The sequence below is a fragment of the Cygnus atratus genome, chromosome 15 (assembly GCF_013377495.2).
Source record: "Cygnus atratus isolate AKBS03 ecotype Queensland, Australia chromosome 15, CAtr_DNAZoo_HiC_assembly, whole genome shotgun sequence".
NCBI lineage: Eukaryota > Metazoa > Chordata > Aves > Anseriformes > Anatidae > Cygnus > Cygnus atratus.
The window spans coordinates 14993634-15020337 of record NC_066376.1 but is presented as its reverse complement, the minus strand read 5'-3'; the positions used below and the strand labels follow the sequence as shown (position 1 = coordinate 15020337).

The following is a 26704-nucleotide window of genomic DNA, read 5'->3' as shown; positions in this document are numbered from 1 at the left end:
TTCCAACATGAATTTTCTGATTTTATGCCCCAGTAATTTCTATCCAAAATAATAGCATCATTACCACTTTCTACCATTTTGAGTTCTGCTATTTGGGTTCATTTGGTGTTCAAGAATCTGCACGGTCTTGATGGTTGTTCACACCTACTAATCAAATCATGCTGATCATTTCATTGTTGGTCTTATTTTCTTCATACTGCTACACAGTTTGAGAATTACGTTTTTATTTAATTCATTTCCACAATAAAGAAAAGTTTATTTTCACCAGGAATGTATGTTCACATCAAAGGACAATAGCTGGACTGGGACAGTTGTCCTGTAAGGCACTTGGAATACGGAAGAACGTCTTAACTTCATAAAGGAAGCATAATTATATTTGTATGATATACATAGCATGAAGAGTGTAGTTGAGTATTTAACTTCCACAGATAACTTTATTTTTGTAGCTGATACATGTTGTCTAAAACAACTTCAAAGTTGCTTCTTACCATTTAAATTGGATAATTAAATGTTGTGCAGACATGCAAATTTTCAAAATGTCTATATGCGATACGGTGTCACCCCTATTGCCTCTCTGTCACTTCAAGGAGAAAATTGGTCTAGCTGACGCTTTCTACTTAGTGTTTTTCTCATGTCTCTGTAGTGAATAGAATGCTCAGACAGCTTTTTTGTTTTTTAGATCTAAGTGTTGTTCAACTTAGGCAGAAGGGAAGACATATTTTAAAGCTATTTAAAATAACAAGCAGGCTTATGTGTGTACTTGTATAACCCAAAGGTTGTCATCCCTTCTGTTGAGTTTGTAGGCACATTTCCACTTTCCAATCACTGCTAATCACTCAGGTCATGTGAAGATTTTTTTTGCAGTTGTTCTCGTGTGCGTGAATGTATGTGTTTAAGTTAGTGTTTTTCCGAGTTCATACGTGTAGACTTTTTCATAGTCCACTTGTCTCAGCTCACATTTGAAAGTGAATTGGCAAAATGAACCACTTCTGATTACTAGTGGAGGGATATTCCTGAATTACTGTTCCTTGCCTTTCTCATTCTTTCAGAAGAATGTTATTAAATGGAAGGAGTACCCAGGCATTGCAGAAATGACCATGTTGCTTTGAGACACTGCCTAGCTGGAGTCCTCCTGCTGAGTCAGCAAAATGTATTGTGTGCCTAGGCTTCATCTGATTCAGTGGAGAAATGGATTGTATGTATTAAACCATATTGGGGGTCCAGAAAGAAAATACAGTAGATAGGAGAGATGATGTAAGGAGCTTCCAGATTTTCCCTGAGCTTGCAGTTGGTGACGTGTTGGGCATTGTCACTTCTGTGCTGATTATCTGTCTGCAAGGTGCAGTATAGTCATTAAAAAACAGTACATAACCCAACATTTAATCTAACATAGTAAGTATCTCAGTAACTAGGTCAGACTCACTGCACTGTAACTATGCTTCTGCTTCAGTGTCCTTGCTCAATTCAGTATCTTAGAGTTACAAAGCCGCAACAATTTCTGTAAAGCAAAAGCACTGATATGTGAAACGAAAAAATAAATTCAGCAGAGTATCTTCATGGAACATGGTTATTGCTTAAAAATGAAATGCAGCCTTGTGCAAAGAGTCTGAAAAAAATTCCCTATTATTTCCAGATACTTTCAATGCTTTGTCATATAGAGCATTAAAAGTTTGCATTAAAAGCAAGTTTGCATTAAAAGCATAAAAGTTTGCATTATATTTGAACGTAAAACGTTTGGATTCTACTGAACTTCTAATCCTAGTGAACTGTTGTTCAGGGGAAAGGACTTCCTTGTTAGAAACCAAGCCCCGTCTGTATTTATCTAATGAATTTCTTGAAAATACCTACCATTCCTCTTCTGCTTCCACAATCTCTGAGAAAACATTGCAGTTTCTATAGAGAGGCAGTTCAATTTGTCAGAGATGATCCTGTGCAGTAAGATTTACTGGGAAACAGAAATTTCATGCATTGAAAGAGATAAGTTTGATATAATTATGAATATTGGTATCTCTTCTACCACTGCTTGTCAGAAGTTTGTTTTAATGACAGTTAACTGTGTATCGAGTGAACTGGAAGTAAAAAAAAAAAAAAAAAAAAAAAAAAAAAAGGCAATATGCATACTTATGTAAATTTAAGCACCTATGAATAACCTCACACAGTTCAGATTATTTTTATATTTATGGGAGTGTGCTTCCCCCCCCCTAGGCAGTACAGTTAACTCTTCCATCACAAAAGTATATATAAACGCTAGCTTTCTAGAATTCATTTTATAATCCTTATTAGCAACCTACATTTTTGGGGGGATCAAATCACTATGCTCTGTAATTTCCAATTGAATTTCATTCTTATTAGGATACCACAAACATACATATATATATATATATATATATATATATATATATATGCATGTGTATGACATATATGTTAACTAGCAAAGAGAAAGCGACAAAATCTTAAAATACCTGAAGATAAATGAGATGAATTTCACCTTCTGGGGAATGATGAAGACAACAATCCTTCTCTTCCTTTAAAATCAGGCTGAGAAGGTGTGTATTGTCTGGAGACAATGTTCTTTGAGAACCTTCCATTGCTTTTCCAAAAACAGTAAGCAATTTTTAGTTCTCTCTGGGGTTAAATAGTAATCATCTCTAATCTAATAGTAATCTCTCTAATGGGTTAAATAGTAATCATTTTTCATTTTTGCTTAGATAAGCCATTAAAAATATGTAGGAAAAATGGTAAAACCCTATTACATTTCTGTATGGCATTTCTCAAAAAAACTTGTCTTTCATGAAGCAGAGTCCTTCACATACCTGATTCTAATATGACAAAAATCAGTAGTCATTAGTGAGCTGATAAATTATTGTTCCTTTTTAGATGTGTTCTTAACCAGTAGAAGGCAGATGGTGTTGCTTTACTCTCAGGAAAATTAGCATCACTCTCATTATACCTATTTCTGCTTCAAGGAAAATGTCTTTTACATAGGCAGGCTTCAGAAGAACATAAGTAACTGACAGTACACATTATACTGGGACTATGAGTTCAGACATACTAGGTGTGCATTAAAAAGACAATGGAATAGATTAGTCTGAGGGTATAATACATATCGAAATTGTTCTATACAGATATCAGAATATTAAATAAAAGAAAAGGTTTCATAAAGCCTCATATAATCCCTCTTGGCATGAGTATGTGAGTAGGTATTCAGGTTTTTTCCTTTAAGTATGCTGATATGATTAAATTTAACTTGACACAAGTGATGTACTATACCATGTGATTGTAATATTTAAAAGAAAAAGCACTTTTCTGATTGAATACCTACTAGCTATCAATTTCTGTGTAGCAATATCTAATCTGAATTTCTTTTGCAGCTAGAAGCTGCCTGAATACTAACACATTTGCTCTATTCATCTCGCTAGTTGCATGCTCAGCAAATGCTGAACTGTTTCAATATTTTTTGATATCTTATTTAATCTAGTGTTCTGGCATTCTAGTATAAAAGATACTTCACTTCACGTGGATTAAAAGCAATTTTAAGGCTATATCTCTTCTCTCCCTAAATAGCCTATGCAGACGTTTATATTTGCTAACCCTATGGTTTGGTTGCTGTTGCTGTTAAGCATGCTGCTGCACTGTGTAATAAAAAATAATTTTGGCTGCTGTTGCTGTAAATTAGCTGTGTGCTTTTGGTAAATACGCCAAAAGTTTTCTAAGTGCAGTTTCTGTTTTGGAAAAACCTTTCCTTGCACCACCCTTCCCTTTCTCACACACAGAGGCACAGAAACAAACTTTAAACTAAGAAAGCTCATTTGTGTCCATTCCCACAATCTGCATTATTTTAAAGTTAAAAAAAAAATAAAAGTTAAAATTATTCAAAGAAATTGTTTTTAGGCGTTTCAGGGTTAAACAAATGTGGCATACGGCATAGGCCTGTTTTGTAGCAAGTTTTGCTGTCCTTTGTACATATTCAGCCTTGCGAAGAAGGGCTAGTCTGAGAAAAGATATCTCTAGAGAAGATGTCCGGGGAGAACCAATACAGTTCTGCAGATCTGAGAGTGGTTTTAGTCCCTGTCCTAGAAATGAAAATACGTAGACAAATTGGCCTTTCCTTCTACACCAACAGAAGCTGTTTAGAGATTTAACAAAGTAGAACTTACTAATTTATATAATTAGGGAAAGTCTTTCCAATGCTGTAGGAATCGTTAAATGATTTCATTTGCTTTCATCATAACTTCAGATTCATTGTAGCTCTCTATTAATAGATTGTTGATTTATTTTCAGCCAGTTGTGACATTCACTATAGAAATCAGTTTTGCATTGCATAGGCAAATTTTATTGCCATTGTCATCTCATCATTGAGAAAAACTTTACCTGTCTTCAGTACTATGGTTTAATTTGCTAACAGCAAACACGAAGTAAACAGTTACCTGTTAATATTATAACATCTTAACATCAGCATTAGCTGAAGTACACAAATGATTTCAGTGATAAACAAGCATAGCGAAGTATAGCTGAGGCAGGAAGCCAATCTCTGTACTCCTTGTGTCTAATGATATTTTGATAGTCATTTTAATTTTAGGCATAAATAACAGTGAAGATGATGTTCCATCATTACATTTCAGTGCCAAAAAATGAATGCTGCCTTAACTGGTATTAAACAAGATAGCATTGCTCTGTTAGTTGGTCCTTGCAGCTCAGGTCATCTGTTTTCCATCATAAATACCACACAGATGGAAATGTTATAATTAAACATAAATGGGAAATGGGCATTGTCTGAAAGCAATCGTAACAGTTAATTTCTAGATTCTTTATATATACAAATTTTATTTGAATAAAGCAAAGAGCAGAATGGTGAATTTCTTATCTATAAAACTATATTCAGCTCTGTTAAATAAAATTCTTCATTTAAATCAAACATATATGAAAGAGAAAAACACAATTCTTTTTTTCTTGCAACTAGTAGATATGATTTGTGGACAATTTGAATTCATAAATATTCTGCCAAATTTGTTCAAAACATTGGGTTTGGACATGCAAACACAAAAATTCCACCAGCTGAAAAATTACAGGTACTTTGCAGAATATGTGCAATTCCCAGATACATTTGCATGTTATTGCCCAGGATACCCATGAACAACATACAGATAGTTTCTTTTAGGGGAAGGAAAAGGAGATAATATATTTTCATTTGCAATTTAAAATTTTGATGGTCTATAAACAGTCTGCTTCTAAGGGCAAATAAACTGGGCACTTAATATAGATTACGTGTCTGTGTTTTAAGACCTTCATGGGTGATCCTTGGGGTTTCCTTATTCCCTGGATAAATTTGAGTCTGTTTTCCTGAAGTCCAACTGCTGCTTATCTTTCTGGTCTTCCTCTGGATTCCTGAACTCAACGTTGTCATTGTTTTTTATGGAACTTTCTAAGCAAATACACCTCCTAAATTTATCTGGTTTAAACTAAGTAAACTGAAACAAAACAAACCCCCTAGTTCAATGGGGACAGTAGTACAGAAATCATTATTGCTTACCCTGGCTAGTTCAAGTGAACTGTCCTGAAAAGCAGCGCCGTATACATTGGTGTTTGCTAACAAATAGGTAGGAGCTATGATCTTCGTCAGGCAGTTTTGCTGCTTAAGACAACTTATGATGACATTGCATTCTCGTTTCCCTTATTAACTGACTAAGCTCCTTGCTTGATTTTAGTAGAGTCAAGTAATGATCCTGCCATTTGAGATACTGAAACTCAAGACCTGTTTCACCTATAATGGATGAACTGCGGTTACTGTGGTAATGCCTTAGAAAATGATTCAGTGTCAGGGACTGTGAAGAAAAATGTCTCCATTCTTTTCTGAGGCTAAATTACAGCTCATCAGTGAAAGACTGTGTCCCTGGTCAAAAAAGGTCATTCAAAGTATTCAGTTCAAAGAGGTGGCATGCCAGTTTGCACTCAAATAACTACTGCTGCCCTTCAGTATTCTCGTATAACATTGCTCTGTCCCTTTAGCCTTGTTTTTCCAGAAATCTTAATTCCTAGGGCAAGTAGTATTTTGGTGCGATAATTTGGTGGTGCTTTTGTGAAGCAGATGAAGGTCTACTATGCTGAAAAACAAAACTACTGTGCATGTTTGCAGTTCTGGATTCCTGGCTTTCTGTGTGTAATACTTGTGAAACACATCACTCAAATTGCCCACGATTTTTTTTAATATAAAATCATTTATTTGTACATGAAAAAAGAACTAATTATGTAAACACAAAACTGTGATATGGTTTCTTTGAACAAATAACCTTCAAAGATGTTGCCTCTGTATGTGACTGGAGGTTCACCACTTTCTATAGCTAATAAAGTCAGCAAATACATTGCTGTATTTTGTGGTATGTTCATTAGGAAACCGACTGAAAAAGCCAGTTCATTTTAATATAACCTAGATGAGGCAGCGTCTGTAAATTGGGAATGACTTCGTGTAACTATTGACCTCAGCTTGCTTAAATTGACTGATTCATGTGCTTTTAAAAAACAGGGTTGTATCCTATCCCCTGAGAAATATAGTTAGCTATTTTTGTAAGCAAATTTTGATTGAGTTGTTGAAGTCTATTCAGAGCAAAATCTTAAATGAATTATTTTAGCTATGTTACAAGATTTTCTAGATTTCTAGATATTATATTGGATGTCTCCAGTAAGAGCCATACACCTGCAATGGGGTTTAATTGCTGTTCAGTTAGCCTCTCCAGATGATAAACTTTTGGAGTGCTTAATCCTTGACAAATCAGGTGGCAGTTAGAGAAATATTATTTTTTTAATATTCACATATATGTGTATAATACATATTATTTATATTTACGTGTATTATTATTAACTCAATTTCGGAAAATATTTATGCTTCTGTGTAAGTTACAAAGTAGGAGTAGTCTCAGTGAAGCCAAGGAGAGAGGCTAACAAAGCATGATGCAGGGCTATACCATGACCAGTAGTACTCTTGCTACATAAGCGCAGTATGTCACCCGTCACCTGGAATAGTATTTATGGCTTCTCAGAAGAGCCAATGCATCCTAGTAAACAGTCATGCTAACACATCTCTGCTGCTTTCACTGCTTGAGCTACGATTCTTTTTTTCTGTCTGTAGTTATAAAAGAAAACCCAACAGTTCCCAGATTTGGATTGCTTTGCAGACCTGCAGGCTACACGGGTGTAGTGCATGTTTCTTTCCTCTCACACACTACTTCAGTTGTGGTAGCTCTGAGCTGTGTGTTAGGTAGATCATAAGAACAGATTGATGTTTTCACCGGCTCCTGTAGAGGCCTGTAATTTACCACTTGGTAGATGTTGCTGTAAGTCTTACAGATTGGAAACTTATGATTATTAAGAAATGCTTTCTCAGGACAGAATCTTCTGTGTCAGTGCAGTATAATATATTTCTGCTGCTTTGTCCTCTTTCTCCACCTCTCATTGATTGTTTCTTCAGTGCATTAACCTCTCAATTCTCTTGCTATAATTGCTTATGAACTGATTTGGGAACTGTTGCAGCTTTAAAAATCCCATATCGTCAATCAGTATTCAATTAAAAATAATTAAAAGAAAAAAAAAAGTCTTGTACAACCAATTTTTAGATACTAAAAAAAATAAGGAAATGGACATGCTAGCTTTACTGCAATTCAGAGAAAGGTGACATTTGGCAGATAATTAAGACGTCACAGTTCACAACATTTATTAGCATTGTTTGTTAAACTGTTCTTGTCTTGTATGCGCTATAGTGATTACCGCCTTCATACTGCTTCAGCTGTGGATTAAACAAAGGTAAATATATTTTTCTAAGAAAGTTTTCAAAGTCCATCTGAAAGAACTGAAATATGATTTCTTGAGGAGAGAAAGCAGACTAGAAGTTGTAACTCATCTCTTCCCTGTCAGTAAATCCTTTATGAGGAAAGACATCAAATAAGATGGAAGTATAAAATTCATTTTGAATATATTTTATTGTTGAAACCACACAGAATCAGAAGAATTTAGGCTGGAAGGGAACTTCAGAGGCCGTGCAATCCCAACTTCCTTTTGGAAATCAGGGCTAACTGCACAGATATTTCAGCTTGCTCAGGGGCTTGTCCAGTTAAGTTTTGAGTCTCCAAGCTTCCACTGCCTCTCTGAATGGCATGTTCCTGTGCTTAGCTGCCTTCATATCCAGTTTTTTATTCTTTATGGGCAAACAAAATTTTAGTTTCTGCAACTTTTAACCATCACCACTGCTTCTTTCACTCTGCCCCTCTGAGAAAAGTCTGGTTCTCTCTCTGTAACTACCCATTAGGTTGGAGAAGATGCTATGAAGCTGTTTGTTTGCCCTCTCTCCTGCAAGCTAAGCTAAATCAGCTCCCTTGCCTCTTCTCAAGCCATGTGCTCCAGTCCTCCAAGTTTTTGCAACCCGCCTCTGCACTCTCCAGTTTGCAAGTGTATCTTCTGTCCTGGGGGACTCCACACCAGACACAGATGCTGCTTCAGAAGTGCTGTTCTAGGAGGAATAATCTTTTTCCTCAATTCACAGACCGCCTTTTTATTAATGCACCCCACTACACAGTTAGTTGTTGTTGTCTTAAAGGCTGACTGCTGATTCATGCTTAACTTGTCGTACACCAGGACCCCAGCAGATCCTTTTCTGCAGAGCTGCTTCCTTGCCAGCCAGTCCCTAGCCTGTACCAATGCAGGGGGCTATCCTGTCCCAGGAGACAGATTTTAGTCAGGTTTTTCTCAGCCCTTTCCTCTAAATTCTCAAGACCCCCATGAATATCAGAACTGCCCTCAGGTGTATTAGTTAATTCCCCTGTTGGATGTCCTAGGTGAACTTACATTCTGGCACATCATACAAGTCTTTTCTGAAGCTGTTACACAGTTTTGAACCTGGTCTTCACATGGCACTCATAACTCGCTGACAGTTAGACTAAATATTGATTGCTATGCCCTTTAAAGGGCATATGTCTGGGCAGCTTTTTAGGCACCTTGTGTGTAGGTTGACAATCCAATCCTTCCCCATCCTCTCACCCTCAAGGATGCTACATCATCTTCTTCAGTATGCTCTAGTAAAGGTGTAAAATGAGACTTAGGTGGACTTTCCTATATTAACCTGTGGAAAAGGAAAAGCTCCTTTTACAACTTTCTTTGAAATGTTTGAGGAATCTGTTATCCTTTTGGAAATGAATTTTTAGCTAAATCTGCTGAATACTTCAGATTCTCTTGCTATATGGTCTTTAGGCAAATTTGGAGACTGATGTTTTTAAAATGTGATGTAAAAACCTTTTCATTTGTTTAAAAGAGGAAAATACTGATTGATTGAATAGGAGGTTGAGCTGTAGTTGAAAAGACATAAAATACGGGTCTAATAGAGTTGGCAAAAAGTGGGAGACAGGCAGGAAGCGTAAGTAAGAGAAAGAAAGATTTAGATGGTAACGCTAAAGCAAATGCAAATTAATGTGACAGAATTATGTTTATTTGGGACATAGAAAATATCAATAGAAAGAGTTGTCATGTAGGATAAGGAAAGCTAGTGTAATAAATCACAGTCATAAAGGTAGTAGAAAGCTTGAGCAGCGACACCTGGAAAGAATGATGATGCTAGAGAGAAATCTTTCTTAATATGTATCTCTACATCCATGATAATATGTGGTCTTGAACGTAGGCAGGAATTTAGACAAGGACTTATTTTTAAGTAAGTTTGTCTTCTTTGAAATGTAAGTAAATATATTTAAGCTTCCTGCTTTGTGGGTGTTGTGATTTTCATTAGTCTGTTCCACACATCAGACACTGACACAAAATAAACATTTCGTTTTCAGATGTATACATAGCAGTACTAAGAACATAGACATTTACCTGAGTACAGTATGTTATATGTGAAGAGAACCAAAAGTAGATGTTTCTCAGTAATGAGAGTAAAGAAATGGTACTTTGTTGTTGAGGTAGTGAATAAAATCTTTTTTGTTTCCTTACTATTGCTTTTTTTCTTTTTTTATCTCTAGCAAAAATATATTTTACATTTTCTTTCTTTTAAGGATGCTCTTACTGGGGAACAATACTGTTTTTTAAATGAAATCTGAATCTCTATGAGGAACCTTCCAAAAAAGAGAGGTGGCTGGAGAATTCATTTTGTATAACTGCAGAAGTAAACGATCTGAGTCAACTGGCCTGGCCAGATAATTAAGCTACAACAAAGAAAGCTTGCAAAAAAAGTCAGATTATTGGTTCAGTGTGGTTGGATGTCTGATTCCTTCTGAAAAATCTGAAGTGGCTGCTTTTATTATCATTAACTGGGGAGTGCCTGCAACAAATCTGGAAGAATTACACTTCTGCTTTACAGAAATCTAATATATTTCAGTTGAAGTATAGGTTTAATGATGGACTGACAGCTGTTTATCTGCTGCCCTGCCCACCTTTTTAATATTAATATTATCATGCTAACATAAATCCTAACATTTGTAAGAAGAATTCCCACATTAAATGTCTGCCCTGTTTCTGAATTCTTCTCTGTAGGCAGTCAGTGACACAGTGGCATAAAAGCGTATTCTTTGGGGCCATCTATATCTTTTTTTCTTTTTTTCTTCTTTATGTGATTTGATTGGAAGTTTAATCATTTTAAACCACCTCCAGAGCAACTAGGAAAGCTCCTTTAATGGTGAAGTATTAACTTGTTTAAAGTGCCTCACAAAACTAAACCTTGGAATCATTTTTGAAATATTTCCCCTGGTAAGCAATAGGGATGTCATGAAATGAAACAAAAAAGGAAACAATATTTCATTTGCATGGAAGGATAAAGTACATTTAATCTAAAACAGGCTGCTTCAATATTGATGGTTTACTTATGGAGTTCAGCAATTTTAAAATAGAAATCTTATTGATATTAACGCTACCACATGTATGAAAAATTAATCACACAGAGATATGCATGTTGTAACAATCAAAAACCCCAAATTACTAGAAGTTTAGGATTTTTTGTAACTTTGAATACAGCTGTCTTAATTTTGAAACAAAAATGTTCTGCTTCTGGCAACAGACATAGTAGCATTTCTAATGTTTTTTAAACAGCTATTAATGTAGTCAAGCTGTGTTTTTTCTTCTTCTGTGTGCAATCATCTGCTCAGTGGTGCACTCTATAACTAGTAGCAGGAGACAGAGGAGTGGCCTGCTGTGATTGATGGGGCGAGGCCCTGCAAACTGAAAGAGTCCCATCTGGATTAGGTTTTGGGAGCAGTCAGATGTTGAGAGGGAGGTCAGTAAGCCTTGCATTAGCTCCCCCTCCTTCAACACCCCTATCATCCACACTCATACACACATTACATTGCTCACACGCCCTCATCCATAATTGATGCTTGCTTTGGGCAGATGCTGTATGGCCTGGGACTAGAGCAGCTGCTAAGTTTATGGAGGATAAAAGGAGCAGGATGGTACAGCAGGTATTTTCACTTTTATTTTCACTTGAAACTCTTGATTTTAGTCAAAACAAGGTGTTTCTTATAACCAGCTGCACCATTGCATGCAAGACTTCTAATACGTGTTTTGTTGCTTAGCCATTCTGATGGAAGGCAAACTACACCAGTTATTATGTATCTCTGCTGTGCTTGATATATCTAACGGAGCTGTTCTTACAACCAGCAGGCTTACAGAGCAATGTTGCATTTTTCTTCTTTGTTTCCATGCCCTGAGGATATGATGCAGTTTGGCTCATTTAACTACTGTATGAGAGGCTTTCTCTAAATGTGAATTATCTCTTGCCAAAGAAAGAAAATGCACCAAACAGAAAATAGAGTAAAACAAACAATAAACTGTTAGTTAGGCTTTAAAATGCAGGCAAGCAGAAAGGTTTTCATTTAATAAATACATTTTTATGCTGCAAATGTGTTTTTAAAAAGAACGCTGTGTAAGTAATGTTTTCTCTACTCTGTCTTTTGTGTACAAACATAACAAGCTTGCTTTATTATGTTTTGACACTTTTCACACATTTCTTAATTATGAAATCCTTTCAGAGCAGAAGATGCTGAAAAGGCATGTTGAGATCTGCGATACTAGGAGCATTTTATATTCTAAGCTTTGCTTCAAATGGAGTAATGTAAACATATGGAATAGGAGCAACTTCACTTACCTCCATCATGAGAACACTTTCAGTTTTTTGTTCTTTAAAGTTCAACATTTAACCAGAAAGCAATAAAAGCTGATTTTATACACTGCCACGTAAAGCATACTTTTCAGTTGAAATGTGGTTTTCATTAAATCTCAGGCCAGAACATTTAAACAGAGCCTGACTGTCTGCCATCCTTTGTTCTTCTTTCTGTTGCCAACAACTACTTTATTAAAAACCATGCACAAAGCAAGCATTAAGGGGTCATTTAAACTTAAAGATACTTGGATCTGAGTCTGAAATGACAACTTCTGTTTAGCCTCTCATGCCTAGATTGTTTTAAGCAACATCTGTGTACTGTCAACCACAGTTTTGAGATTGCTCTAATACCTGAATTCATGGGCTAATTTAGGATCAATATCTCCTGCTGCTTTCAAGGCCATTGCATATTCTAAGATCAATTAATTAAACCTACTATTTCCTTTATTCATTTTAGTTCATTTTAAGTGACTTAAGAATTTTTAATTCATTAAAATCTACTCAAATATATCTGAGTTTTGTGTAGCTTGGAGTTTTTGTTAACCACATGTATATATATTTGTTAGTTTGCAGTACATTGTTCTTAGCATAAATTTATATTCAAAACAATGAGCTATTAGCATGATACCTATGTAAGTAGTAAAGAATATATTTATACCTGCATGCTTTTATAATACCTTGTAATATTGTCTACTGAATTCATTGTGATTCAAAAATTCACACTGATTTTAAAGGCTATAATAAGCATCTGCTTTTAAGAGAATAACAACTCAGATTCATTGTCATTATCATTTTAAACTTATAGCTAGCAGTAGAATAAACATGTAGTTTTTTTTTTTTTTTGTATTTTTTTCCCAAAAACAATTTAATGAACACACAATGCCTGGAATGATAACCTTGCTCGCCAGTTTTCTACTCTAAGCTTATTTATTTATTATGACAAAGCTGTAAATCCCTGAACATGTTGAAGTTTCATATATATATATAATAATAATAATAATAAAACCCTTCACTGCTTATTTATTTGTAACCAAGGCCCGATTAATAAGCAATCCAAACCTCAGTTTAGCAAGTCCAGTGAATGAGGTAGAAGAGCCTCTGCAATATGAAGGTAATTTCCAGTGCAGTTTGCCATTTTATGATAAATCTAAATAATGAATTATTTGGAGTTGCTGGTGAGAAATCATATAAAAGCTCAATCCTCTTAATTAAATATTAGCTGTAATTAGCACTAAGTGTAAATGCTTTGAATATTAATTAGGGTTTCATGGAACTGCTGTCAATGTTAATGAGAAACAGTGAGGGTCTCACAACATCTGTTTTAGGACTCAGAGTAGTACAAAAACCTTTAGATCGAATGCACCTGGACGTTAGCTCTTGATCCCTTTGTTACAACTAATGTTCTTTTTTTAACAGCTGCTGACTCTAATGCCATGTTTAGCATCTAACATGAAGGCAGAGCCCTAAAGATCAGCAGTAACCAGCTACTGTGTTTCAAATCCAGCAAGGTGAAAATGCTCGCATAGGCAGAATTCGATTTGCTGTTGTTCTTTCTTGCCACTTGCTGAAGGCTGTCCTGAAATAATTCATTAAAAAAAGTCTAAGCTCCCTTGCATCTGCAAAATACTTATCTACCATTATTAAATGTCTATAGTGGAATCCATTCATTATTGTTTTTTATCTTTTTTTTTAAGTGAAAGTATAAAATAAATAAAAAAGGGACCTTGCCATTTTAATATAATAAGGTATATGTGTACATTTACAAGTGGTTTGAATGTCCTTTTTTTTTTTTTTAATGGAAAGTTTCAGTGTAACATAAAGCTTGGAAATATTGTATATATATGATATATATGCCAATAAAATTTACTGACTTAACCAAGTGAAGTACCTAAATGCCACTGTTTTCATTTTAAAGATTGGTGAAGGTAGCAATGTAAACTACTTGCTCAAGGCTGTACAGTAAAACAGTAGCAAAGGTGGGATTAAAATTAGGGAGGTTTCGATTGCTATTGCTAAATCTTCATTTTCTAGGACAAAGGGAGTGCCTTTTACAAAGCAAAATGTAATTTTCTCTTCTAAGCCTGCCGTGTACCAATGTTTTTTCCTGTGCTGTGATATTGTAAATTTTTAAATTTAGCTTAGGCCGAGTTCAGGTCAGATCACCAATGTCTGAGTTAGCTGAAGTTGGGTGGAACTATCATTAGGTATGAAGTGCAAAAGAATGACTTCTATTCATCAGGTCTATTTTGAAATTAGGAAATCAAGGACTGATGAATAGAAATAACATAAATCCTTAGAGTACCCCTGTGCATATACTTGTATATGTTGTAGTGGAAAAATGACAAAGCATTATAAATAAATAAATAAATACAATTACTCAAATATTCATTTTTATATTACTTGATAGTTAAAGAGATAATTTTCTCTTGTAAATCAGCTAGCCCATCCGAGTTTTGGAGTCCATAGTCCCAGTCTTAATGGCCTCTAAGCCTCTAATGCTGTATCGCCTGTAACATCATACTTTGGACATCATTTATATAGGTTCCAAAAGATTGTTCTGTACATTTTCTCCCCAGTATCATTAGTATTTGGTATGAGCAGAGCATTTAGTCAGAAGTCTCTAACTGACAGATTAGCATGATTGACTTCCTAGTTCTACATAAAACATAAGGATGAATCTATCTGTAGAGATATCTGTTTTTAATGGTACAGGTGTATTGTAATATGGAAATGAAATACTATTGTCTTCAAATTTATATAACCTTTAAAGCTCTCCAAATCTATTTCTATTAAGAGACCATAACATAAGAGAAAAATTTTATGTTAGTAGAAGATTTTAAGTTGATGTATTTGTTTAATATTCAAATATTTAGTATTGTGAATCTCATAAATTTAAACATTTGTGGCATGCAGTTGTTCAATACAGTGTACCTCAAAGTAGTTTTGAATACCACATAGAGCATTATTTCATATAAATATTTTCAGGTGTGTTAACAGAATACACCCAAATTCCCCTCTGTGTGCAGGTTGCAGAGGAGTTCTGCGGAGGGTAAGTCAGAATGGATCCCAGACCATGAGCTAGCCTTACCAGAGCTTTGTATTAGCAGTTGCACTTGGAAACATTTGGAATTAACTAAGCTTTGTCCCTTTTCCTTGTCTGACTGGAGGCATTAGTTGAGGTAAGCTTTCACTGACTTTTTACAGTTAAAGAACAGTCTACAGTTACAGATTCTAATTGTAGTAAGATTTAGTAAGGTTAGGAAAATGGATTTAACTCAGATAGGAAATATTCTCCTCAAGAAACAAACATTGTGCCCTTTTCAGGCCAGCAATTGTAGCAAAATACTATCATTACTTTCTAAATTATTTTATCTCACTTCACATTTCTTCTTCCTTTTCTTTCCCCTTTGATCTTCACAGGGTAATCAGGAAGCTACAGCACCTCCTGACACAATGGCACAGCCTTACGCCTCAGCCCAGTTTGCTCCTCCTCAGAACGGTATCCCTGCAGAATACACAGCCCCACATCCTCATCCAGCTCCAGACTACACAGGCCAAACCACTGTTCCAGAGCACACGTTAAACATGTACCCTCCTGCTCAGACACACTCTGAACAGAGTGCAGCTGACACAAATGCACAAACTGTCTCCGGCACAGCCACAGTAAGTCAAAGTTTTGCCTATTTTTAAAGCTATGTATTTCAAGTGATATGTGTATTTATTGATAACACTAATTCTTATGTACACTTCACTTGTACTAGGATTACCAGCAATTTTAGCATTGATAGTTTATCAATGTTAAATTGATAATTGTAAAATGTTGTTGAGATAGGAGAATATTGTTTCTCTGCTTTTGGAGTCTCTCAGGCAGTGTGGGAGCTCTGTAGAATCAGTAGTTCCTTTTCAGTAGCAGAGAGACAAACTGTTCAACAGCAAGTCCGTGAATCGTATAATAAACTTGGACTAAGTCTGATCTAGGAAAACATTGGAAAAGAACATTTGTTAGTGTTTGTTTGGAAAAAACAAACAAACAAAAAGAAAAACACAAAAAACAGTAACTTATTTTGTAATTTTTAATGAGCTCTGTATCTTTGACAAACAGGAGTATAAATTTTCATATAAGTATTCATTGAATGATCCTAAATTAAAATTACTTAAATAACTGCATGAATGAGTATTGTCAAGAACATACCTGCAACGCTATATTTTCTGGAGAGTTTTTCATGCAGCCTGTACCAAAGTTGTGTGTGGGTCTGTGCTCAACAGAGCAGAAATGTTAGGCTTTCCTTCTATGTGAGTTATATATGGAGTTCTGAAGTGTTATGAATTATGCAAGAGACTCCTTGGATATCCTTATCTTGTAATTTAAAAGTCACAAATTTCATACATTGATAGTTTAGTGCTTCTGTCTTAGTTCTAGATTGGAACCCAACATACCCAGTGCTGTCAGCTGGCAGATTTCTGAGCCACTGAGCACCTGCATCGCGCATGTAGGATCTACACAGAACAGACAGCACACTGCAGTTTGAGTTTATGCTTGAAGCATCCCTACCTACTAGCTGTCATTGCTCTCCTTGCTTCAACCATACTCCATCCCTCATCTTACTGCCCCTTTGTCTCCTTGAACTTCAAGTTTCATGCATCAGGGCAGGAGGGAGAGGGAAAGTGTGTACTGTTAAATGAGTTGCTTTGAAGATCTGTGTGTCTTGCCATGTCACTAATTTCTTTATATGGATATGAGCAAGAAAGAAAAACACTAACATCTTATATTCTGCATCTAGAAGACTAGGAATTACCTAGGGCACTTCCATCTTATTCATGTGTTAGCCTTTGAAAAAGGAGAAGGAAGTCCTTGAGCCTTTAAGAAAGTAGCAAGGTCATCACAGATGTATCAGTACTGAGCAAGCCCACATGAGTTTTGTGCCACACCACATTCAATCACATATACCTGAGGGGGCAAAATAATAATAATAAATAAAAAGGAAAGAAAGAATATTCCTTGCTATTATGAATTGAACCGTGCAGGTAGTCATTAACCCCTCTTCCTGTAAGGAGATGCCCTTCTGAATTAATTACCCAGTTTTGTGGTCTATGCAATAAAATACTTAAGTCCTTTACTTTTTGATTTGGCATCTTTCTATTGCTCTAACTTGCCCTTTGCTGTAGCAGTGTGAGGACATTTCAAGTATTCAGCTCTACAGGATTCCCTCTTATAGATCTCTTTGCTAAGTTAACTTCCTGGTTCTTTCCAACTTTTTAAATTTTCTTCCATAATTGTTTTTGCCAACTGTTGCCGAATGCCACTGTCATTGGTTTAGAACAGGAACTCTAAGCTGAATAGGTACTCCAGAAGAGGTTGGATATTGATTAAAAATATCATCTTTGCCATTGTCCTTTTCTCATTCTTTCTATATTTTGCTATTTCCCTTGCTCTTTTTGACCACTGCTGCACACTGAATAGATCTCTGTGATGCCCAGCTCAGCCTTTTTGTGTTTCTGAACTGTTGGCCTGTTGCTATTTGGTTCTGAAGTAAAAGACTGCTGCTGCTAAAATCAATGGTAAAACACCTGTTGATGTGAGTAGGGCTGGAGCTCATCCCTCATCATTTATTGCTTTCAATTTATTGTGTTTGCTCTCTGCTTCTTGATTTTTCAGTTTGAAGGAGTGTTTGTCCCTCTATCAGAAAAGTTGGGTATACATTTTTCCAACATTTTCTGTGGTAAAGACTGATGAAAAGAAATCATTTGGATTGTCTGGAATGCCCATACTTTTTCCAAGTGTTCTATTCAATACTAGTTCCAGCAAATTCACTGATTCCCTTGAGAGTTTCCTACTTCTGATATGCTAATAGATTTTATTGGAATTTGGTTTGTGTAATTTGCTATATGGTCTTCTAATTTCCTTTTTGCCTTCCTCATATGCAGTTTGCATTTTACCTGTCACATACTTTCTCCTTTCTGGCTCCACTTGGAGTGAACTTCCATCTTCTGAAGGATAACACTGCAATACTACTAACCTTTTGTATTTGGGGAATTTCATATACTTATTTGCTCTTTTTATTATGGATCCTTTTCTTGCCTTCCAGTTTCCTTTTTTACAGAGTAATGTACACAACTTTGTTTTGAGTAGTTCCCATGCTGTTCATAAAGAATTAGATTTCCTTGCTTTTGACATTAGGGTGCTTTTGAGAAAGTCGTTATTAAAAAAGTATATATATATATATTTCTTTCTAAATTGCAATGTTACATTGAAAGTTGTGGATACTGTCCCTCCTTGGAAAACAGTACACTGAAAATACAAATTTACAAGAAGTGTTTCTATGTGGATCTACATTGTTCACGGTACCCTTGACATTTAGCATATTATTCACCAGTTTTACAAATTTACAGTCAAATATTGTTTGCACAATTTAATTATGGGTACCTAGATCTTTAGTATTGCACTTAACACACTGTAGAGACATTATAAATAGGTATATGGAGATGGAACCTAGGCATTTGGTTTTTGTAATATTATGAGGGTCCACCTCTGTACATCTCTTTGTGGGTTTAATATGTGTCTGCATTTTGAAATAGAGCTTCAGTAGCACTGTGTCTACATTTTAACTCCATGTGGTCTTTACTGTTGAATGAAAAAATGTTAATGTTTCTTTCCAGTTCCTGCTAGCTTTCTGAATAGTTGGTTTCCAATCTTTAAGAATTTTAAGTGGAGTTGATTAGGGAAGGCAGTGGTATTTTTTGGTAGGGCCCAATATTTTTACAGTTTACTGTCAGTAAATTGTGTTACTTGCATTGAAAAGAAAAACAATTGATTGATCATTCACAAAAACAATATTGTGGTGATTAATGTAGATTAGATAAGCTATTTGAAGCAAGGCCAATTTTTGAGTTTTGTTATTTACATATATACTTCTGTACATTTGAAGCTGTATATGCCACTAAAACTGGATCTTAAAATTTCAAAATATAAAGCTAATGAGCTGCAGGGCGATTTCCTAAATTGTAGAACAGTTATCAGAAGTGACTTAATTTTATCTGTGAAGGACTTAATCCACACTAAGGTTAGACACGTACCCTGGCTTTGTCTGCCCTTTTCTTTTTGTGTCATTTTGTCTGAAAGAATCTTACATTGTAGCTAGAGCTCCCACCGGGTCTTGTATAACCCAAACCACAGTGAAGAGATAAATAGAGATAAAAATAAAAAGTTGCATACAACTTCTCTTGAACCCTTCACTGCAATGCAGAATGTGATACTGGTCCAGCTGGAGCCGATGTCAGTATTTGCATTCACTGCAAATTGAACAAGATTCCAATCATCAGTTTTATTACAGCTTTGCAGTTTTGTGCACATTAAAGTGCTATTAATATAGGAATTCTGTAGACTTGATTTTCTTATGAGCATAATCTATAGGCACTAGTAAGTGTTTCCTGAATAGTCTTTGATCATTCAGAACCTTTCAAAATGGGTGTAAAGCCAAAATGGCAGTGCTTTAAACAGTCTTGGAGTTTGTGTGGTACATTAGTGAGTATTTTCTTGATCAAATCTAAAATATTTTAATGAGAATTTAATATGAAGGAATTTTTTTTTTTGAATTTTACTTTTTATAAGAAACCATTGCACCAACTCTTTATACATTGAGTTTCTCCACAGAACTCACAATATGTGAAAATAATGCTCCAGATATCTTTTATCATTTGTAGGACTGACTTTCTTTGCACTCCCAACTGGTTTGGGCATCTCTAATTAGTTTTTGTTAATTGAACCAAGTTACTCTGTCAACAAGCATGCCATTCCTTACTTATCTCTTAGTTTCATTCCAAAGTCATTTTCAGTTAAGAACTAATATTTTCTCCTTCTTGCTTTTGCTCAATTTTACTACAAAGCACACGGAAAATTGCAAACAAGAAGTACAGAACTTTCTGATATTGTTAAGATTTTAATTTTCTACATGTTGTGCATAACTAGTTGAAATACAATTTAATAGAAATCAATTTAGCAGTGAAGATGTGGGATTAGAAATGCTCTTGTATTTGCAAAATGTATTTCCTAGTACTTTTTTTTATGTGTTATTTTGATAAAATAGTGTGAAACAGTGTTCTGTTAGGACAAGTGCTGGAAATGAGTGGTACTTAGTATGTCTACAAATTACTAACTCTCTATTCAGATGTTATTAAACAGGAGAAAATGTACAGGATGAAAGGGAAGTAAATATTTAAAGACCGGATGATTTAACTGAAACAATATAAAATCATCAGTACATAATAAAATACTGTCAAATTCTATTTTGAGTCTTCTCTGGTTTTCATCTTTTGCATCAATATGTTTATTTAAATTTAATTAAGGAAGTAGTATATTTGAGCATATGCATGATCAATACTCGTCCAGCACTGGGTTCTCCTGTAAGGTTATTTAAGCAGTAATAGGCTTTTGGAGTTGCATAGCATCAAACATACTTTTAGTCATAAACAGAAATAGAAAATTGTTTCTTTCCAGAAGGATGGACCAATGATAATAGTGTTATAAATCTACGATGAATAATGTCTGTAAATTTTTCACAGTGTTTTTGAGTGTTAAGTTATAGTACATATTTTAAAGGATTTTAAATATATTTGATCGTTTTTTAGATATGAAATCACCTTTTACATGTATATGTATGCAAATATATTGTATGTGTGTAATACGGCTCAGAGTAAAACTTTTTCAACTTTTGCTTCTTTTTTTTTTTTTATGAGCAAGTTCTGTTGAATTCAGTGCCAGATGGATTTGTAAATGCAAAGGGCATTAACTCTGCATGTGTGAGGAAGCAGATAATAGTAAAGTAAATTTTGTTTCTGTAGTGCTTCCTATTCTGTGCATTATACAATTAATAGAAGCAAATTTTGTATGGTAAAAATCTGATTTGTGCTGTCCTGAGTTTTATGTATGTGTGTGTATAAAAAAATATTCTCCTCTAAAGTTAATTATCCTTCTGATTTAGGATAACCTTGAGATCATTGTGTAGCCTTCTTGCCTTGGAGTGTGATTTCACCAGATTTCACAAGCTGAAATGCATTTAATAATTCATGTGATGGACAGGCATCTTCCAGGGAAAACACAGTTGCTTTGTGATGCTGGTGGTTCAGTGCATAGTTACCTTCTGTCTATGTTGGTTCTGAGTCAATATACAGAGCATGGCATTAGGGGATACCATGCTTCTGGAATCCTTTCAAATACGTAGGGCAGAGGTGTGGGTTGCCTGTGACCATTGAAGATGATGAGGTATCTTTTGCACAACTCTTGTGCAAAGGGTAAATTTCAGCTTGGTTATTACCAAAATTCCTTCTATAGCACCTACTGAACTTGACACTCTTCTTTGTGAATATAACTGATATGCTAGATAAAACTGTTGTTACAGTTGCCCTGCTTTAACTCCAAGTTTTGCATGTTCTTTGAGATCTAATGGTTTGAAATTTGATGGTTTCTTTGTGTTAGTTGTGTTCAGGTTTGTGCATTCCTTAGTCATGCTGTAGATGCCATGACTTCATATAGGGATTTGGTAAGGCTTAGTGGTACACTGGGCTGAACAATCATTTACTGTGGTGAGCTTGGCTGTTTTGGGAAGAAAAAGATACATGCCTTTTGTTGATTTTTGCACTAATTTCTACGTTAAGCTTTTTAATAGAAAAAAGAAAGATAAGAAAACTGTCAATAGGAGGCATTTATAGTAAAGTGCTTTGGTGCATCATATAAGCCCATGGGTGGGTAGATTGTTGCCATTGTTTTCTGCAATATATTTTTATTTTTTTTCCTGCTATGTGCTTTATGCAAGTGCCTGGGGAAGGGGGTGTCCTTCCTTCCCCCCCCCCACTTAGTCCTCCTCTTTCTCTCCTACTGGAGTTGGACTCGATCCTTGTGGGTCCCTTCCAGCTCAGGATATTCTATGATACTGTTTTCTCCCTGGCCTGCCCATCTCCTGAGGATGTAGGATGCATTGCTCTTTGAGGAGTTTCTATTTCATGTTAAATGATAGGCTATATCCTGCTTGGTTTAGAAGTGTCCATGGGTTGTTCTTGTTCTCACAGCAGATTATCACTGAAGCAGAGATACTTAAAATGTAGTATTCTGTAATTTGCTAGTTCATCATGTAACTATAGTTGTCCTCATTAGCCTAGAGATAAACTTCTTTGACATCCACCACACCAAAAATGTTTATAGAGAGTGGGACACTTTTCAGTACTGCTGAGTTCAGCTGGTATTATCCTTGTCTCTGAATATTCTGCGTTTGCATGATAGGTTTTCCTAGTACACATGGAACTGCCTCTTGTGGCTTGGGAAGAAACAGTGACTAGCTTGCCTCCGTGTATAATTCTGTCTGGAAAGCACATGGAGCAGAATTGCAGTGCAGATAACCACGTCAGTCATTAGATAACCTCTAAATAGTGGCACTTGTGAGGACTGTGCTCCCTCTGTGGAGCAGCTAGGAACTTTTCACCATGATGCGACTGTCTTGCAGGTCAGATCTCCCCATGGATGGATTATTTTTTTCCCCTACTGATGTCAGTGACCCAATTTTTATTGCATTTTAATTCCATATTTTTGTCTGTAGATGTTTGTCACCAGCATGCTATGCTAAATAGTTGGTAATATGTTGACAACTGTTACAGCAGTGTTTATTCATCTAAATCATACCCTGCTGGTGCAGGCTATTGTATCAGCGTGGTGTGCTATTTCAGTTATGCTATCTATTATATTTGGTCCCAACTGCTACTTGAATAAAATATTTCGATCCCAACAACTATTTTGGTCCCAACTGCTACTTGAATAAAATATTTTATGTTTTATATATAATATATATTATATATATTATAATATATATAATATATATTATATATAAAACAATATATATAAACACCCTCACTGCTCTGGAACTGCAGAAGCAAACAGCTTGGTCCAGCCCCTATTCTATAGTATGGTGAAGAGATCAAAACTGACATCCCAAATAGATAACATAATGCTGTGCGAGTTGGGTGAGGCATGATAATGTCTTGTGATCATAGGCATTATTGCTTCTAAGAAGCTCCCTGGCTGAGAGTCCTTCTTCCAAACTTTGTAACTATGCCCCCTGTGTATTTCTTTGCTTATGCTAAAGAATTGCACAAACATACTGCTCACTTAAACATCTGTATTTGTCAGTGGATGCTCTAAAATAGCTGCTTCTGCAGAACCTCAGATACACAGGACCTCAAAACAACTGATTTCTATGAGACAGTTCATGAAGTGCCTGTTCATATTCTTAGTTGTATTGCCTGGTAAGAAGACAGTCACCCCTTTTTTGGTATCGCTGAGTTAACTTGGGCATTGCTCTCAGAACGTATCTGTCATTTGTCAGTAGGTATCTGGTGTGAGGAGAGCATCTGTTAAACAGTGTTGTGGGCAGCTGATTGTGCCACTGCATGCACATTAGCTTATCTTGTGTTCTGGAACTGCAGTCCTTGGATCCTAGTGATCTAGGTGTCATCTCAATTTCTATTTCCTTTTGATACTCATAGTAAGAGGGGATTGTAAGCAAGGTTCTGAAACAGAAGGCAAAAAGGGTATTTCTGTTTTTTTCTGAGATATTGTTAGTTTAACTTCCTCGTACGATTTTTGAATGCTTGAAGTTGGTGATAGTGCACTACTAAAGCATAAGCACAAAATAAATTAAAAAAAAAAAAACAAAACACCACCACAACCAAAAAAACAGCAATTAAGAAAGCAATAACACTGTCATCTCTAGCCACATTTGCTCAAATAAATTAGTTGATTGTGAGCTATTGAATACCTCTCTGAATGTTTATTGTGGGGCAGACTAATACAGCTCAGATTACTTGAGCAAGCAGTACCAGCCAACACTAAGACAGATTCAATGCACAAAAAATTGCAGAGGTATTTTCAGTGATATTGTCAACCAGAGACATAGTGGTATCACTCCAGCTTGAACTTTCCTCCAACAAGCATTACCAATTAATTTCTGATCTGCCAAATTTAACTGACCAATTAAGCAATTTAACATTTTCTTCCTGGCTGGTCCCAAAAGAGTGTTGCATTTTATTTGTTTTGGTTGATGTTGATTTTTTAGTTTTCCTGCTCCTTCTGTTGTCTCTTGGGCTCTTTGCTCTCCATACCAGTTCTTTTTTATTTCTTTATTGACTTTTTCTTCTCTTAGCAGTCTTAAGTAGCCATGGCATCCAAATACTTTGGCTGTTCTTCAGGTTTTGATGTCTTGAGAAAAACATTTGTTGCACATTTTGCTGAATAAACTAAGCATAAATTTCAAAGGGGACCTTGCCGTGGTGAAATAGCTAATTACAACTTACTTTATATTTGACCTTCTGCATCTTACATTATAACATGCTAATTAGAATGGATCCTTATTTATATGGTGGATTTTTTTTCCTGAAAATTAGCTCTCATTTTCACTAAATACAAGAATGTCTCTGCTAGATTAGGTAAAGCTAATGAAGTTTTCCATTCTCTTGTAATTAGCCTACAAACAGCAAACGGGTTGTAACTTTAGCAGAACTCAATTTCTCCTTGCATCAAGACTTTGTAACTGTGATACAAACTTGTATATTGTCAGGAGCACTTTGTGTGATGGCATGAGGAGAATGTGTTGGTAATCTCTTGGTTAACCAAGAACATCCTCCATTCCTTGCTTGCAAGAAACTGGATCTTCAGAGAGAAGTCAGAACTGTCAGGTAGACCATACCGTCCACAAGATGACAGACTAACAAGGTTTGTAGCTAAAAGCTATGAAGATCATTCCAAATGGCTCCCTGTCTTCCTCCTTAAATCATGACCTAGACAGGCTGGAGAGTTGGGCAGGGAGAAATTTAATGAAATATAACAAGGGCAAGTGTAGAGCAGGATGACCATGAAGCAGCACTGTGCCCTTGTGGCCAAGAAGGCTAATGGCATCCTGGGGTGTATCCGAAGGGCTGTGGTTAGTAGGTCGAGACAAGTTCTCCTCCCCCTTTACTCTGCCCTGGTGAGACCGCATCTGGAATATTGCACCCAGTTCTGGGCCCTTCAGTTCAGGAAGGACAGGGAACTGCTTGAGAGAGTCCAGTGCAGAGCTACGAGGATAATTAAGGGAATGGAGCATCTCCCTTACGAGGAAAGGCTGAGGGAGCTGGGTCTCTTTAGCTTGGAGAAGAGGAGACTGAGGGGTGACCTTATTAATGTTTATAAATATGTAAAGGGTGAGTGTCAGGAGGATGGAGACCAGGCTCTTCTAGGTGAATTCTAATGATAGGACAAGAGGCAATGGGTGCAAGCTGAAACATAGGAGGTTCCCCTTAAATGTGAGACAAATCTTTTTCACAGTAAGGGTGACAGAGCACTGGAACAGGATGCCCAGGGGGGTTTTGGAGTCTCCTTCTCTGGATGTTTAATATACATATATAAAATAATTGCTAATATTTAAAAAAGAATAGCATAAATGCAAAAACCATCTCTACTTTTGCTTGCTTCTTGTCTGCTTTTAATCTTTGAGTGCATTTTATTGTGTTTTCCTTTCTATCTTTATGACTCTTTAATTCCTTTTTATAATATTCTCTGAATTTTCCACTTACTATTTTATTTTTCAGTATAACTTCCTTGTCTTTGCTTCTCATTTCTTCCCAGTTTCTGACCATTCCAAGATTATCTAGTATTTTTTCTTTTATTTCTGCCCTCCACCCCGACATTACAAAGCCAGCCACTGTTGATTTTAGTGTGACGTGCAGAAAATATGTAATCTTCTGAAGGGTATACATAATTGATGTGGAGAACATGAATTCTCTGGTATTTCTCTATCTAGATTGCTGCATCTTGCTGGGTCTAGATGCGTTCTCATCAGGTATCCCATGCAGTTGTGTTACACTATCAGCATATTGTACTGACTCTTTTTGACTTAGAAAGACCCTCAAGGCCTTTCTACTACAGACCCCTCAGGTCATCCACTACTTTTTCTCAAAGAGATTTTCTGTATTTTCTTTTCCAACAGACTCTTTAAATCTCACTCATTGAAACAGTTGTTATTTCCATTGATCTCTTCTTTTCCTGAGAACAGCCTCTGAAATAAAATCAGTCTTACCCCAGTACACAAATTCTGAGATGCCCATTTGAAATCCGTCTCCACATGACAGGAAAATGGATAGCACTCTTCAGATGCTTCACAGACACAGCTAAGAGGTCTGCAAAAATGCTTGTGAGAAGGGGGGACTTCTCATTGGCCTCAGCCATGAGGTCTAATAACACTGCCAGTGTGTAGACAAAGTACAAAAAAAATCACTATCAGTGGAACAGAGGACTTCAACGATTGCCATTGAGAACATCTCAATACTTATATATTAACTAATTCTGAGACGAAATTGGCACTGCCTCCCAGCTTGCAATACCCCAGAAAGCAAGAACGAGGGGTTTCTCTTGCTGTGCTTTTTTGGTTGAATTGTAATTAAAATACTTTTATTTTTTTTCTCTGATTTATTAAAGAAAAAAAAAAGGCAGCACAATGTCTTCTGAGTCAGTCAAAAGGGAAGAGAAGAATGATTATACTTGGCAAGTATTTCTGTCTG

At 35.9% G+C, this 26704-nt stretch overlaps 1 protein-coding gene across 4 annotated transcripts in view; it reads left to right on the top strand.

The window, feature by feature from the left end:
- The window catches only part of RBFOX1 (RNA binding fox-1 homolog 1), an 869105-nt gene that overhangs the window by 703167 nt on the left and 139234 nt on the right, over positions 1-26704 (top strand). For all 4 annotated transcript variants that reach the window (XM_050713747.1, XM_050713748.1, XM_035548778.1 and 1 more), the window contains one exon: positions 15548-15790. In XM_050713747.1, coding sequence (XP_050569704.1) covers positions 15548-15790 — 243 coding nt within the window. The remainder of the gene's footprint in view (positions 1-15547; positions 15791-26704) is intronic.